The 17,122-nt window shown below is 45.9% G+C and overlaps 1 protein-coding gene across 2 annotated transcripts; it reads right to left on the bottom strand.

The window, feature by feature from the left end:
• Nucleotides 1-16: 16 nt before the first annotated feature.
• Nucleotides 17-14,858, bottom strand: RAB35 (RAB35, member RAS oncogene family). 2 transcript variants are annotated; one of them, XM_028709838.2, is made up of 6 exons: nucleotides 14,574-14,852; nucleotides 8,354-8,404; nucleotides 7,670-7,793; nucleotides 3,668-3,792; nucleotides 3,176-3,300; nucleotides 17-2,319 (listed from the first exon to the last, which is right to left on the bottom strand). In XM_028709838.2, exons 1-6 carry the CDS (start codon nucleotides 14,623-14,625, stop codon nucleotides 2,188-2,190), a joined length of 609 nt encoding a protein of 202 aa, XP_028565671.1. In that variant the 5' UTR covers nucleotides 14,626-14,852; the 3' UTR covers nucleotides 17-2,187. The 2 variants fall into 2 exon arrangements, with proteins under 2 accessions (XP_028565671.1, XP_028565672.1); XM_028709839.2 differs by lacking the exon at nucleotides 3,176-3,300 and having other exon boundaries at nucleotides 14,574-14,858.
• Between the last annotated feature and the right edge of the window lie 2,264 nt (nucleotides 14,859-17,122).

The raw sequence follows: 17,122 nt of genomic DNA, 5'->3' as shown, positions 1-17,122 counted from the left end.
GACAGGAGCCTCGAAGGAAGATTTGGCAGCTTGGCACCTTTATTTTTAGTTTTTTAAAATTATTTAAAAAGCATAATTAGAAAGTTTCAATATACAGAAATAGTCCTAGCAAACCAGTTAGACATTCCACCGCTTGACATCAGCACCGCTAAAAACGCAGCTCTCCCCCCCCCCATTTAATACTCCACAGGCACCACCCACTAGCACTGTCCACCAAGTAAATCTACCACCGTGAAGCATCCTTTAACGACTGGAGCTTATGCAGCAGCACTGAGCAAAGACAAGAACCGGGAGAGGTGCTGCTAACGGCATCCTTGGGAAAAGCATCCCATGCTTCAACATCGGAAACCGGGACTGCTGCATTGGCAAAGCTCACACCCACGCCCCCCCCCCCACGCTTCACAAAAGACCACTGCAATATGAGAACCATCCCCCCTCCCTGTCACACAATGAGGATCCACCGTTGCTTCAGCCCGTGAGTTCCAAAACAGCACGTTCCATCATTTTCTGCGGGCCTCTTAACGCTAGCCATTCCTTCCCAATTGGTTTGCTCAGCTCACATTCTCAATTCTGGAATTAGTGAGAAGTTAACTTACAAGAGACGCACAGAGCAGACAGCTGTGGAAGATGGGCAGCTGGGATGGATGTTGTCTTTGAGAACAATTTCACCGGCCGAAACCTGTCACATTCGCCGCTTGCGTGGGAAAAGCCTGCAGAGTCAGACTACTTGCAATGTGATTGCACGAGGGCTTTGTACAACCATAACTGTTGATTTTTGTTATTGAAGGCAAGCAAATAAGAAGGGTTTTCAACTTAGCCCTTCTTGCATAATTCAATGTCCAAAGGGTCAGTGACGCTGGAGAGCCTCCTATCAATTTCATATTCAGGGGGAGGAAGGAATCATTTTGGTTGAAAAACATGTGCTCTCCTATAGCCCGGGCCATCTTAATATGCTAGGTGAGCTCATTTTTAAACAATGAGGAGGTAAGCCTCTGGTTATTTCCCTCCTAAAGCCCACCATAGCCATTAAAAAAAGAATGAGGGGGATAAAAACCTTTTACTTTCAGCATAACCAGATCAGAAATCCAGTCAAAACTGCACAAACCACAGCAAGAAGCCCCATCCAATACCTAAGAGACCACCTCTGGTCTGATAAAGGACACAGAAAATAGCCTGTTGACACCTGTTGGGTGCAAGCACCATTTGGAAGAGCCCTTCAGCTCTTAATTTGTGGGAGAAGGGAACAAAGAAAGAGTCACAGAGAATGTTGGCAGCCAGAAATGCACTTTTGAGAAATGCACATCACGTAACTGTGTGCAGAATGATGAGTGCAGGAGTGGGGAATAGTTTTTGAGAGATTTACACTTTGGTAGCTCTTAAGGATGTTATGGGAGAGAGATTCCACCAGGGTGGGGATAATACTAGTTTTAAGTCTCACATCTAATTGCCAAAGATTTCATTTCAACTGGCCAGAGAAGTTAAATTGGGGTGGGGGTGGGGGAAGCCTCTCTCACCCCCTTGCCAGGGAGTGTGGAGAAGAAAGAGAGCACAGCTATTCCAAGAAGTGACAAAGCTCCAGCAACATTGGCTATTCTGGAGACTGGGGGAAAAGGAATCTCGGAAGGTTGCCCACACAGCCTGAAAAAGTAGCTAAGGCCTCCATCCTAGCCTGAAGGTTAACAAAGGCTGAAGAGGAATGAACGCCAACAAGGGGCAGCTTCACTTAAGGACACTGTACTGTACTCTTTCGAGGGAGAGAAAAAATGGTGAACTCTGAAGAAGCCATGATTGGTCGATAATTAAGAAGGCAGAAGCGACAACGAGGGAGGCGCAGCTGGTTAAAGCACAATATACATTATGTACAAAACTCTTGAGATCAAAAGTCCACTTGGTAGGCAAAGTCATTTTTGTCTACAAGATGTTCTTGGGGGGGGGGGGATAAGGTAGGAAAGAGGGGGCAGAATCACCTCCATCCAATACCTCCTTGGCACTATTGTGGTAAGGTGCCTCCTGACCGAAAAAAAAAACGTGGAGAGAACTCATTTAAATAACGGCACAAACTGAGGGGTGTGCGGGGGGGCAGGGAAGAGTCCTCCCGTGGCCTAGCCCAGTGGAATCGCCGCCTGCATCTGGCTGGAAGGGCTGAGCTGTCTGAGGGTGCAGTCTCTGCCGCAAAAGAAAAGGGCATTAGCAACACCGGGCCTTCTTCCGTTTACTGTTCTTCGTTAGCTTCACCACATCGTTCTGTTGCTGCTGCTGCTGCTTTGCTAGGTTGTCTTTTTTGGCTCGCAGAACCAACTCTGTGATGCAGTTGAACATCTGAAAAAGAAAAATGCAAGATGAGAGTGGAGAACTCTGAACAACAATAAGCAACACGCCGGAAAGCAGACCAGCAGCAGTCTCTGGCTACACCAGAAGTGGCCAGTTCTAGAATCAGGGGCACTGAAGACATTATGTTAGCTGGCCACTAACTAGAGTTAAGAGCTTGGATAATGGGATCACATGTTCCGTCCCGAGCTCCTCACCCATCTCGCCCCTCTTGTTCAGCATGGCAGCTGAACAATGTTGTCCCTGCTTAACACAAACTGTGGGGTGCTATTGAACAAGCTTTAAGAAAGGGATGCAGAAGCTCCAGATGTTGACAGATTCCCATCAGCCCCAGCACCAGGGCCAGTGATCAAGGGAGACAAGGGGAGGTGTAGTCCAACACCACTGGAAGGCCATAGGTTTAAAGCAGGGGCTTTAAAAGAGCTGCGAGGGGCAAGTGATATGGTTCTGGATAAAAGCCTTAAGGATACTAAATGGGGAGGGGTCCAGAATAAGAGGTAACTTTTGAACCACAACTCCCATCAGCCCCCAAGGTAAGGAAAGGAAATATGTGGCCTTTCACATGCTGTAGGGCTGCAACTCCCATCCCCCTGACCATCGGCCCCACTGGTTATGCCAAAGGACTCTCTTCGCCAGCCTCCAGAAGCAAGTCTATTGCTTTCTACTTCCTACATATCAGGCACTCAGCAGAGAGAGGGATGCTTTCTTCACAACCATGTCAACGCCTTCCTTGGTATGTAGCCTAGAACAGTCAAGGGATCAGCAATGTGCTCATCAGAAGCAACATGTCCCCTGTGGGATTAAACGTAAGCCACCACCTCCCATCTTTTCCTTGGTTATCACTTACTTCTTCCACATTAATGTTCTCTTTGGCGCTGGTCTCAAACAGTTGGATCCCCATCTGCCCAGCAAATTTATAGGCGTCTTCCGTCTCCACCACTTTCCGTTCTGGGTCATCATTCTTATTACCAACTGCAAGTACCAAGAAGTCATATTTAGCATTTATACAGCTCTTCAAGGTGATCAAACCCTTCATATTCTCAGTAATTCGGACAACAGCCTTATGAGGTAGGGCCATATGATGATGCCCACGTTGTAGGTCGGGGTGGGGGATAGACAGAGGCCAAGAGACAGAATCTTGCTTGCGTAAGACCACCTGAAAAGCTCATGGCTGAAGTGCGACATCAACTGGGACTTAAACTGAGAAATTTAAGCTGGTTCACAGCTCAATCTGCCACTAGGATTCTTTAGCCAGCATGGGAAAGTGCAGTCCTATGAATCAGCCATCAGCTGGCCACAGTAACATGACTCAAAAGGCTGCTCAAACCAGGCAGCTTACCTAATATCCGGCACACATCGTCGCAATTCTGGTTTATTTCATGCAACCACCGCTTGACGTTCACGAAGGACTCAGCGCTCGTAACATCATAAACCACAATAACCCCGTGTGTCCCTCTGTAGTACCTGAGGAGAGAAAGAGGTGTGTTAAGGCATGTGTCTGTGACACGTTGAGATGCTTCACATGCTTGCTTATTGGGGGGTGATAGGAGAGAGAAACACCAGTATACCTGAAGCAAGCAAGATGGCTGTGAAAGGCTTGGGGTTGCCTTTAACTGCTTGGACTGGGCAAATAGAAATTGTGATAGGAATAGAAGGGCAAAAACTGGAGCCTTTGAAGTGGGGAGAGGGGAACCACACAAACAGACAATGATAGGCTGCCTGGGCTTCAGCGCCGTGGGGGAAGCATATGATGCAGGAAGTGGAAGCAAGATTCTGTGGGATGCAGTGTTGGCAGAGATGGTTCAGAATCTCAGATTACCATGGAGAAGACTCTGTGAGCCATGGACAACTGCTGTCACCATGAGCTTGAAATGGATTAGAAATTCAGAAAAGAGAGATGAACACAAGAGGAAGATGTTACAGAAGGAATGATGTTGGCTGAACCAGTAATGTTACCGGCCAGCAAGCCATACTTGGGTAGGAAGTTTCCGAGCATGATAGGAATCCAACAGAACTGAGACATGCAAGGCCCATGGAAAGATTTGATGGACAGCTTTTTTGGTGGAATGATTGTGGCATTCACAGCTGCTATTTTGTGGGGAAGGGACCACAGTTCAACATTAAGGCCTGGCACGCAGAAGGTCCCAGGTGCAAACCCCAACATGTCTGGGTGGGGAAAAATTCTCTGCCTGTCAGTCAGTGTAGACCAGGACGGGGAAACCTTTAGCCCTCCAGATACTGCTGAACCACATATCCTATCAGCCCCAGCCAGCATGGCCAATAGTCAGGGCTGACAGGAACTGCAACCCAACAACATTCGCAGGGTCAAATGTTCCCCACCCTGGAGGAAGACAATCCACTACCAGATAAACTAGTAGTCTCAACTGGTGTGTAAGTCAACCTGGTGTGCTAAAAGATGGGTTGTAAGCACCTTTGGGCAGGGACCTGTTTATTTGCTGCCATGAACATTAGATGGTGTAGTATAAGCAAGAACAACTTGTAGGCAGCCTTACCACCAAGCAAATGGCACAATGGGGGACAAGGGTAGGAACAGAAGTCGGCTTTTACATGTTAATAAGCTTATTGTGCATTAAACAGCATCTGGACCTGTCACCTGAAGTCACCCTGCACACTCCCTTGGTTCCATTTCAGTAGAATTTACCAGATACAGTCTTAAGAACATCAACTGGACCACACAACTATGTTTCTTTGTTGTAACAAATAGAATAACAAAACACAGAACTAGACAATTGTAAATCAGCAAGTGTATCTCACATGCTGGTTCAAACCTACTATGCGGCCTGCAGCATTTAAGCCTTCAGTCCCTCTTCAGGGTGCAACACACAGATGCATGAGTGCACACAAATCCTGGAACAATACCAACTAAATGCTGCAACCTGAACTCTGCTCATGTGTATTATTTTGGCTGAGTTTGCATGTCACTGGGAGGGGCCAAGTGACGTACAGAGCCCTGAAGCCCCACCCTCTGATCCTGCAATGTCTTGTTCAGCATTTCCTCTGGCTTCTGAGATTTCCCCTTGCTCAACCCGGTCTTTATGCAAAAAGCTGAGATTCTGAGGGAACTGAATACCACACTGGATGGCTTCCCTGTGCAATTCTGGGGAACTTGAGTGCACACACCCAGTCCTGGGCGTTGCCCTTTCTTTACCAAGTGGATTAGGGGCAAAGGCATTCAGCAACTTTTCTTGTTTGCACCCGACATCTTCTGGGTATTCCACACAGGGTACTGGTTCAATTCCAAAAGAGCCCTAAGTCCAAGTCGCAATGTGGTGTGTTTGCACGTGCGCACACACACACTCACACAATCACACACAGGAAGAGAGCTCTGCTGACACAGCACCAATGAGACATGTTGCAGCTGACCCACACTGCCCATTTACCAGATATTCTGCAGTGCCTGGCTGTTTTACCCCCAACACATTTTCCTGTATGAATCTGGCCCACGCAGCACAACCCTCAGAGGATATGCCTCAGGACTTGAAGGAAGTCAGGGGCCAGTTCAAGCAGCATGCTCAAAGCTTGCTGTTCATACTACTTCCTGCAGCAATAAAGAAATGCAAGACAGCAGTTTCCAAACAGGCTTTCATGTAAATTGGGGAGACCCCCACTGCACCTCAAGGTATAACGTCTAGTTAAGACATGCATTTGTCTCATTTCCAAAATATTTGTATTTGAACAATAATTGATTTCCCCTGCAGATACGCTTTATGTAATATGAATTTCATCTGCAAATCTCACTTTATAATCTAAGTAACATGCCAACATTAACCTCTTCCTCTGCCCTGAAAAAACAGCAGACATGGAATCAGCCTAATAAAGCAAAGCTGATTTCCTGCCCTGATTTGCTCCTGTTCTGTGAACAAGCATGCCTCCTGTGTTCTGGGCAGTGCAAAGCCCTTCAGCCACTATTTTTTAAAGCACCCATTGGTTGAAGAAAAGCCATCATCTTGTATACACACTACGCATTAAAGGCTTATCAACACTGCAAACTTATATTGGTTTAATGCCGCTAACTGCCATGGCTTACCTCAAAGAATCCTGGGAACTGTAGTTTGCAAAAGGTGCTGGGGATTTTCTGTCAGTGATCCTTATCTGCCTTACACACTTCCCAGGATTCCTTGGGGGGAGGGTAGGACTACTGAACTAGTTCAAGTCATGAGGTGGCAGTACACCCTTCCTTGCTCTATAGTAAACAACCCACCTGAGACAACAGGCAACAGGATTTTAAAGACTAAATGCTGACAGGCAAATAATCCCCATTCAAAATACACACAGTATCTGGACTCAAGTCATCCAAATTACTTCTGTAGGGCACTTCCTCTTCTCAAGCATACGCCTATTTGCAGCTAGCCACACATTTCTTTTTGTGAGCAAGTCCTGCCAGAATGCTATGATGACATCCTCAAGAACAGAACAAGGATTTTTTTTCTCATTTTCCTACCAGTGCAAAAAGGAACTGGGACCAACAGAAAGACAACCCTCCTACCAAGCTGCGATTCCAGCCTATACTCTTAACATTAGATCATGTTGGGAGGGGTAAGGAACTGGCAACCTTCTAGATCAGCGGTTCTCAACATGTGGGTCCCCAGATGTTGTTGGACTACAACTCCCATCATCTCTGACCACTGGTCATGCTGTCTAGGAATTATGGGAGTTGTAGTCCAACAACATCTGGGGACCCACAGGCTGAGAAACACTGCTCTAGATCAGTGTTTCCCAACCTTGTGCCTCCAGCTGTTTTTGGACTACAATTCCCATCATCCCTTGCCACTGGTCTTGCTAGTCAGGGATGTTGGGAGTTGTAGTTCAAAAACAGCTGGAGGCACAAGGTTGGGAAACACTGCTCTAGATGATGTTGAGTTCCAAACTCCCATCAGCCCCACCCAGCAGGACCAATGGTCAAGGATGATGGGAGTTGGAGTCCAAAGAATCTTGAGGGCATCACATTGGTTAACCTTGGTCTAACCACCACACAGCACAGCAACATCTCATAGGCCACAGGTTAGCCACCTCTGGAGTAGAATCACAGGATCCTCATACCCTTATAATATACCTTTCTGTGGATCTTAACTGTCAAATGCTTTGGAAGCAAATCTTGGCAATAAAGCTAGGTAGTAGCAGCAATAAAAATAAATATTACTGTTATTGTTGTTATAGTACCGTGTGTTTATTAGGCGGCAAGTTCTCATATACTTCCTCTGGTATTGTGGAAAGGCACCTTAGCTAATAATATGCAAACTTATTTAAGCAACTAATTATTAAAAGACAGGATGAAATCAAGTCATTGGGTCAATTGACAATCCTACTGAAATAAACTCACGTAGACGTGATGGTCCGGAAGCGCTCCTGTCCAGCAGTATCCCAGATCTGCAGCTTGACCTTTTCTCCATTAATCTCAACTGTTCGGATTTTGAAGTCTACTCCAATTGTGGTGATGTAGCTGCCTGTTGAGGGAAGCAGCACAAACAAGAAGCAGTCAAGCTAATAAGCTCAGCTGTACATACAGAACTTCAACGGCCAACGAAAGGGAGGGCCCTGTTTTCTCACCAGAAAACATTCAAGCTTCAAACCCCGAACAATGAAAATAAAACTTTATATTTTGTTCAGAATTAAAGACTGCAAACCCAAGAGCATTTAACAGGGAGAAGAAAATTGTGTTGAATGGAAACCTTCTCCCTAAAAGACTTTAAATCATGACATTCAGGACTTTTACATATATATGTTTGAAATGTGTTGCAAGTCGCTTGGAGACCTTCAAGTAACAAGCAGCTAACAAGCTGAAATATTTATTATTATTAGTTCCGTGAGTATGTATGGACAAATAAAGGGGGGCATCCTTGTCCCACATGACCTGTTATCCCCAGGATCTAGGGTGATGAGCAAGGTGACTTGCCACCGGCTTCCCTGCCTTCAAGCCCCTTCTCTTCTCCTTGAGTGTGAATAGAAGCATTCTGGAGCTCTTTGGATGGAAAGCTCCTCTGGAGTTGTTCTGGGCCCAGCTTACCTGAGAAAGTGTTGTCTGCAAAACGTAACAGCAGACTGCTCTTGCCAACACCTGAAAGAAAAAAGAGGGAATGCTCAAGGATGCAAACTGAACCAGAGTAGTGCATTTTATGCTTTATTTCAAGCACTTTAGAACACAAAGCATGTAATGCTCTTTTTGTTGGGATACATCTAGCAACAGTAGCTTCACATATCTGGGACTCTTAAAGGTAAAGGTAAAGGTACCCCTGACCGTTAGGTCCAGTTGCGGAAGACTCTGGGGTTGCGTGCTCATCTCGCTCTATAGGCCGAGGGAGCTGGCGTTTGTCCGCAGACATGGCCAGCGTGACTAAGTCGCTTCTGGCGAACCAGAGCAGCTCATGGAAATGCCGTTTACCTTCCTGCCGGAGCGGTATCTATTTATCTCTTAGGTGTACCCAAATCTGCTTACTAGAGGCAAATGCTTTAGGTTTTCTGGTGAGCAGGTAACACAGATAATCACACCCAGGAGCTCTTATTTGGCTACAGTTTGGAGAAGATTAAGAAACAGGAGTCCTTCTTAAGCAGCAGGACAGATTCTACCAATCCCCTACATCAGTGTTCCCCAACCTTGGGCCTCCAGCTGTTTTTGGACTACAATTCCCATCATCCTTGACCACTGGTCTTGCTAGCGAGGGATGATGGAAGTTGTAGTCCAAAAACAGCTGGAGGCCCAAGGCTGGGGAACACTGCCCTACATCATACAAGCCCCCAACACAAATGAGCAGACCTCATCTCCAACTTGAGTCCTCTGCAGGTGCCAGATAGGGGAGGGAACTGGGTAGTGTCTATGAATAATGGTTGGCTAAAAAGCCATGGGAAGGGGCCACTAGGATATCATTATATGAGCTGGTTCTTAATGACATTGTATGTTGCCAACAAACAAGAAAAAAGTGAAGAACTCAGGACAGAGGCTCAATGAATGATTCATTTTAACTCTTGTAATTAAAGTTTTGTTATATATACTATTTTCTATTTATAAGCTACCTTGGCAAGACTGCAGTCTTGAAGAGCAATGCAAAAAAACATTCTAAATGAATAAATGAACAACATTACTAGGGGTGGGAAGGGACAGGAAGAATAGCTGCTATAGTTCATGCAGGAACCACATACGAGTCCTCATTATATCATGGAAATCTCTCCATGTTACCTTTTCTGGTTCAGAAGGTTTACCCCTTACAGGATCAATTGCACAGGATAAACAAGATAAGAAGTGTATAGTTTCTGTGGACTAGGACAAGCAGCATACAATGTACATTACATAAGCATGTGTTCCTAAGGCCTACAAACCATTTTTTCAAGAGAACTGGTAACATTAATATTGGGATTAAATGGTACACCTTTTGTTTTTACCTAATTGGGATTAAATGGAATTTCTGATACTGGATTACATTTTGATGACCAACCACTGAATACTACCTAACCACTGTACCTGTAATGATTTGGGAAGCCCGTCATACCACCCTTTGCACAAGCCACGGGGGCGGGGGAAGTTTACAATAAAATCAAATAATATAATAGTACATAAAATCCATAAACAACACAATCCTTCAAACCACCACCATTCATAACAAATCACTAAACAACAATTACTAATAGTGGCAACAACTAATTCATTTGTCTCATTGGGTCCCCAAATGGTCCACAGAAAAACGTTATGTCTTAACTAACTGGCAAGGAACTGAGGCCAGATGCACTTCATCATGAAGGGAGTCTCACATGCAAGGAGCCACCCCTGAAAAGCTCCTGCAAGCGCTGAAAAGAAGCCTCCTGCTTTTCTGTCATCTTTCCATTTTTTGTGCAGAAGCCTGGAAAAAATGAACATGGGCATATGAAGCTGCCTTATCCTGTCAGACCATTAGTTGATCTAGCCCAAAATGGTCTATCCCAACCAGGCCTTTGCCCTTTTAAAATTTGGGGTTGGGGGGATTATTGGGTTGTTTTTATTTTTATTATGTATTTTGTGGTTTTGTATTTTGATTATATTCTGTGAACCACCCTGAGACCTCCAGATATAGGGAGGTATATAAATACAATTATTAATATTAATAATAATAACAACAATAACAACAACAATAACAATAATGATGGCTGGCAGCAGCTCTCAGAGGTATGTTGTCATCACCCACTGTCTGATCCTTTTGTAACTAGAAATGCCAGATGCTGTTATAATAGCGTTCCAGTGCTTGGTGGGGCAATACAGACAACTGTTTTACTACAGTGTTGCATGGGCTCTGTGCTAAGCTACCATTTGGTAACTGGTCATCTAGATGCACCAGTTTTTAAGACATTTTAGAGCAGAAAATGGATGAAGAGTGGCTAAACTGTAAACTGCAGAAAGATCTCCCACAGCAGAGCCAAGGGAGCAGATGGAAAACTTGCACAAATTAGTGCCACTTCATACATTATGCATTCCCTACACAGGCAGCATTTTCATGTATGAATTAAACAGCGTGAAGCATTTTACACAGCACATGTCAAGCATTCAAAACCTTTCACGTACATTATCTCAGTAATCCCAACAACTATCTGAGGAGGTAGGCTAGTATTATCTGTATACAGCAGGTGAGGAGTGGGCTGAAATAATATAATCTTGCCTGTAGCCCCCTAGTGAGTTTGTGGTTGAGGTGAGATTGCAAAGGAGCATTTCCTGGCTCATACACAGCTACTATTGCTAATATTAAATCCTTAAAATGTTTTCTAGAGGCATTTATAAACTGTATGCAAAAGAAGAAGAAAAGGGGGGCAGGCTCTGCCCTTGGGTTTACAGTCTAAGTAAGACTAGACACAAAAGGAACGGGGAAATGTAAAACAGCTCTTACAAATGTTAGCTCTGGGAACAGAGAATTGCTTTTAATTAACCAACACTGGAGGTCTCTAAGCTCTCATAGGAATGGCCTACAAATCTAAACACCTACATTTCACAGTTGCCTCCTTCCCCATCCCATCAACCAGGTACCTCACATTCACAATGCAAACTGTATGTCGTGCAATCATTACAGAGAGAATTCTCATAGGCTGTTCCATTTTTATAGAATGTCCTTTCTCTGAAGGACCACCAAACTGAAAATAGTTCAGAGGCAGGGCAAGACCTTCCTGGTTTTTAAACTAGTTGTGGTTGAAGGGCTGCTTGCTTGGGAAGCCGGTGCTCAAATCCACATTCAGTTTTGAAACTCACAGAGGAAATAATTCCCTTTCCATCCAACCTGCTCAGCTCAATTATTGTGAGGTGACTACTCTAAGCTCTTTGGGAGGAAGGGCAGGAAACAATCGATATTAAGCCAAATTACATGTAACGTCGCTGCCAGGATTTGGACCTTGTCACCTGTGCTTGTCCTCCAAACTCTCCACCATTTCAGCATTTAAAATGCAATCTAGCTGGGACAGAGACCTATCCTTTTTGCAACACCACGCTCTAAGGTGTCATGTATATGAATGGTGCTCCATGAATAGAAATGACAACGCGTAGGCGATTCTAACCTTTGGGTAAATGTTTGGTGGCCATGGAGATTAGGAGGAAGCATATTTAAAATTTACTTGTTATTTCCAGTTACTCGGTCTCCTCTTATAAGAGTTTGGATTTGGATTTGATATCCCGCCTTTCACTCCCCTTCAGGAGTCTCAAAGCGGCTAACATCTATACTTTTTAAAAAATCTGCAAAATACTTTACAGTCTTTCATTCATTATTATTCCTCACATTTAAATCTACCCTCTCCCTCCAAGGAGCTCGGGGCATAATAAATAACAGTCTCCCTGCGCCTATTTTATTCTCACCACAAGCCTTGAAAGTATGCTGAGGGTTAAGAGCACAACTGGCTCAAGCTATGCAGTAGACTTCTCACCAGTGGCAAGTGGGGATGAAACCAGTGAAAACCTGTCTTGAACTACACCTGTGTTCAAGTATCCTTGTTTTCACCCATGAGATGTTCGACAACATGCAGACAGCTGGCATGGCATAGTGCCTAAGAGAGTTGTAGCCCAGCAGTTTACTCATACATGCCCCACTGTTTTTGAAGGGTCTTACTCAGAGGAAAGTAAGCATAGGATTGAAACCTCATTTACAAATCAGGAAGCTCTTGGTTCAGAATGTATCCTCTACCACAAACACACTAGGTAACCTAAGGCAAGCTGTTTCCTCTCTTTCAGACTTGCAACTTGGAGATACTACTGACCTACCTTTCAAGGCTGTTACAAGTATCACAACAAGAACATGCACAAGGTAACCAGTCTGTGTGGTGTAGTGGTCCAGGGATGGTCAACGGTGTGCCCTTCAAATGTTTTGGACTACAACTCCTATCATCCTCTACCATTGGATATGATGTCTGGGGCTGATGGGAGTTGTAGTCCAAAACATCTGGAGGATGCCACAGTCAAATACAAGATTAGACAGTTAAATACAAGAGATATCAGAGCTCCAAGTCTTCATTTACCCGCTAAGTGACATAGGGCAGGTCACTTTGTCTAAGCTACCTCACAAGATTGCTGTGAGGATAATACAGCAGACAAGAGATAAATATGCATGCCACGCTGACCTCCTTGGGGGGAAAGGGGGGATATAAAAATGTAAAATTTATTTATTTACAATACTTATATTCGGCTTTATGGGCCTGAGCAGCTCTCAAAGCAATTTAGAAAAGTTTCTCATAAAAATAATCAAGTCTGATATCAGGAAAAGAAATAGTATGGTTCCCTCTAGGGTGCCAAGATTATTTGAGTGGCATTGCCTGCCCTCATCCTTGGGCTTCCATGGCATTGTCCTTCAGGCCTCTGTTTACTAGGCAGCAGAGCCCACAGAGAGGGACTGAGCAGTTAGAACAGAGGACAGAAGGAGGCAACTGTTTTAACTGATTCTAATACTGTACTGTATTTTTGTATTATGGTTACCTGCCCTTTGCTTAGAAACAAATAACATAAAGGAGGAACAGAATAAGCATAATAATAATAATAATAATAATAATAATAATAATATACCGCTGCTTTACAAAGAAATACTTTGCTACCTCTCCTTGACATTCCAAACAAGAGCTCCAGGAAATACACACATACATAAATAAATAGAATATTGTTTTGAAGTAGAAATATACATTCATTTCTCTGACATGCCCCCTCCAATCTTCCACAGGCTAGCTCTTCCCATTCCAGTTTCTTTATTAATTAATTACGAACATTTATATCCAACTTTTCATCCAAGGAACTCAAGTTGGAGTTTGTAGCTTCCCACCCCCCCCCCCCAGCAGTTTATCCTCACAACAACATTGCAAGGTAGGTTAGGCTGAGAGGTACAATGACTGACCCAAGGTCACTGATTGAGTCTCACCCTGATTGAACAGGGGATTTGAAACCTGACCACCTCAGGTCCTAACCCAGCTGTAGCCAACCTGGCACCCTCCAGATGTTGTTGAACTACAACTCCTATCAATCCCGGCCAACTACTGTATTCCTACTATACTAGCTCATTGTTTCTTATACTGTGTTCTGTCCCAGGGATGGGAAACTTTGGTTCTCCGGATGTTTTACATCTCCCACCCTTGCTGCTCACTGACCTTGCTGGATGGGGTTGATGGGAGCTGTAGTCCAACAGCATTCAGAGTGCTTTAACCACTAGGAAACACTAGCTCTAGAGTCACCCTGCTTCCTCAAAGAAACCTCTGGGGTTCCCCCCCCCCAGCACCCTACAAACAATACTCTTAAAAGCTCCAGGGTACAGATACATACATTAATAAATAGAAAATGAAGAGGGGGAGGGGGTAAACAGATATTCTTCTTCTCACTTCCCCCACCCCTTGGGGATCAAATCCCTACTCGGCCACGATGAAGCTCACTGGATGACCTTGGGCCAGGCACGCTCCCTCTCAGGCTAGCCTACCTCAGGGGGTTGTTGTGAGGATCAAATGGGGAGAAGTTATGCACGCCACCTTGAGCTCCTTGGAGAAAAAAGGCGGTATGCAAAATGCAATGCAATAAATAAACCCCCTCCCCCCCTCCCTGATTTCCCCACTCTCCCCAAGGCTGATGCTGCCCCCCTCTTTGCCCAGCTGCCCCCCCCGGCTCTTCCGCCTCACACATCCTCCTCCCCGCTTTTCCTTCCTTCGAGGCTCTTCCGCTCCCTCCCTCCGCGCGGGCTGGGCCGAACTTCCTACCCTACCTCCCCGCCCGTGCCCCGCCCCGCCCCCTCCTCTCCCCCTCCCCCACCCTGCCTCACCGCTGTCGCCGATGATGAGGAGCTTGAAGAGGTGGTCGTAGTCCCGGGCCATGGCCGGCGAGGCTGGGGGAGGGGAGGACCGCCGGGCGCCCCTGGTGCCGTCGCGGGAAGGCCGAGTTCTCCTCAGGCGGCAGCGGCAACAGCGGCGCCTCCTCCTCACGAAGCCGACCCAGCAGCCGGAACTGACAGAAGCGGCGGCGGCGGCAAAGCAAGCGACGGCGACACCCGCCCCCTCCCCTCAGTCCGCCGTCTCGCTCTTCCGCACCAAGGCGCATGCGCGCCGCGCCGCCCGGGCAGCTGGAAAAACCGCCAGCTGCTCGAGCGCGGCTCGCAGCGCACGCGCGGCTCCGCCCCCTTTGGCCTGCCCTGCCGCTTCCTTTCTTCTTCCTCCCCTTACCTCGCTCTCATTCGCTTCCTCTGCCCTTGCTCGACATGGCGGCCGGAGCGACCATTCCCGTACTTCTTTCTTGCTCGGCGTATTAATACGCGTGCGCACGGAACGGGAAGCGGGTGCGGGAGGGGGGGTCACCTAATGGGAAGCGGCAAGGAGAGTGGGTTGGCACCTTGCGCATGCGCCGCCTGAGGACGCCTCTGTCATCTCACCTGACAGGTTTCCCTGACAGGGGTAAGAGAGCGTCTTGACAGGATCTAGTTCACCAAACGTAGCTTCTGGAAACTCTGTTAGCTGTATAGTGTGCGGAGGGGAGAGTGCCCCTGAGGGTGTGCAGAGTGCCTTCACTTCACCACATCAGTGAGCTGCCAGTCAAGGTGGGATGAACCATCATGAGACTGCGCTCCTGAGAACATAAGAATAGTCTGCTGGATCAGGCCAATGGCTCATCAAGACCAGCATTTCGAAAACAGGTCCTGAAGCCAAAGGCTACATCGGTACCCACATCTTCTAAAGTGGGATCACTATGGGGGCCAGGATGAGGCAGGGACAGCTCCTACTGACCATGGCCACATTCACAACATACATTTAAAGCCCTGGCTGATCGCCGAAGAATTGATGCTTTTGAGTTATGGTGCTGGAGGAGACTCTTGAGAGTCCCATGGACTGCAAGAAGATCAAACGCATCCATTCTTAAGGAAATCAGCCCTGATTGCTCACTGGAAGGACAGATCGTGAAGTTGAGGCTCCAATACTTTGGCCACCTCATGAGAAGAGAAGACTCCCTGGAAAATACCCTGATGTTGGGAAAGATGGAGGGCAAAAGGAGAAGAGGACGACAGAGGATGAGATGGTTGGATAGTGTTCTCGAAGCTACAAACATGAGCCTGACCAAACTGCGGGAGGCAGTGGAAGAAGACAGGAGTGCCTGGCGTGCTCTGGTCCATGGGGTCACGAAGAGTCGGACACGACTAAACGACTAAACAACAACAACAACAATACCACTTTGAACAGTTATTGTTTTCCCCAAAGAATCCTGGGAATTGTTGTCTGTTAAGGGTTGAGAGTTGCACAGTGGTACCTTGGTTCTCAAACTTAATCAGTTCCGGAAGTCTTTTCCAAAACCAATGCGTTCCAAAACCAAGGCCTGCTTTCACATTGAAAGTACAGTGGAACCTCGGGTTGTGGACATAATCCGTGACAGAGGCACGTCCGCAACCCGCAGTGTTCGCATCCTGAAGCGCCGCATCTGTGCAGGTGCCAGTGTGATTTGGTGCTTCTGTGCATGCGCAAAGCCTGATTTAGCGCTTCTGCACATGCGCGAGCGGTGAAACCCAGAAGTAACCCATTCCGGTACTTCCGGGTTTCCCATGGTCCGCAACCCAAAAACACGTAACCTGAAGCGGTCGTAACATGAGGTATGACTGTAATGCAAAACAGATTAATCCATTCCAGACTTTTAAAAACAACCCATAAAACAGCAATTTAACATGAATTTTACTATCTAATGACACCATTGATCCATAAAATGAAAGAAATAATCAATGTACTATAAAATAAATAAGGCAGTATTGTAGATGAAAAAAATTATCATCCACACAGTCACAAAAACAAATTAACCAGAAAAGCCTCAGAAACAAAAACGCAAAATAAATAGCAAAAACAAAAGTGCCAAACTTAATCCATTCTGGAAGTCCGTTTGACTTCTGAAATGTTCAAAAACCAAGGCACAGCTTCTGATTGGTGCAGGTGCCCTGGAAACAATAGCCGACAACCGCAACGGCCATTTGGCTTCCGAAAAACCTTCAAAAACCGGAACACTTACATCCGGGTTTTCAGTGTTTGATAACCTTAGTGCCCTGCTACCAAGTTTTAGGCCTGATGACTGGCCACACAGAGGTAAAAGTGGGATTCAAGTTGCCTCCAGACTCTCACTATTTTGTGTTTGCCCAGTCAAAGTGCTCTGTCACCCCAGTGCAACAAATTTGCTTAAAAAATAAAACTAAACAGCAACAGACTTTTGCATGGGGGAAATGCACTGAAAAGTGGGGGATAAATGATAAATGGGAAAGCATAGCCCCAAAAGAAAGAAATCAGGATGAATGCTCATTGTCATATAACCTCCCCGCAAACAAACTATAATTAAATATTTAGTGAA

This window comes from Podarcis muralis, chromosome 16, assembly GCF_964188315.1.
Source record: "Podarcis muralis chromosome 16, rPodMur119.hap1.1, whole genome shotgun sequence".
NCBI classification, from domain to species: domain Eukaryota; kingdom Metazoa; phylum Chordata; class Lepidosauria; order Squamata; family Lacertidae; genus Podarcis; species Podarcis muralis.
This window is presented reverse-complemented; position numbering and strand designations above follow the sequence as displayed.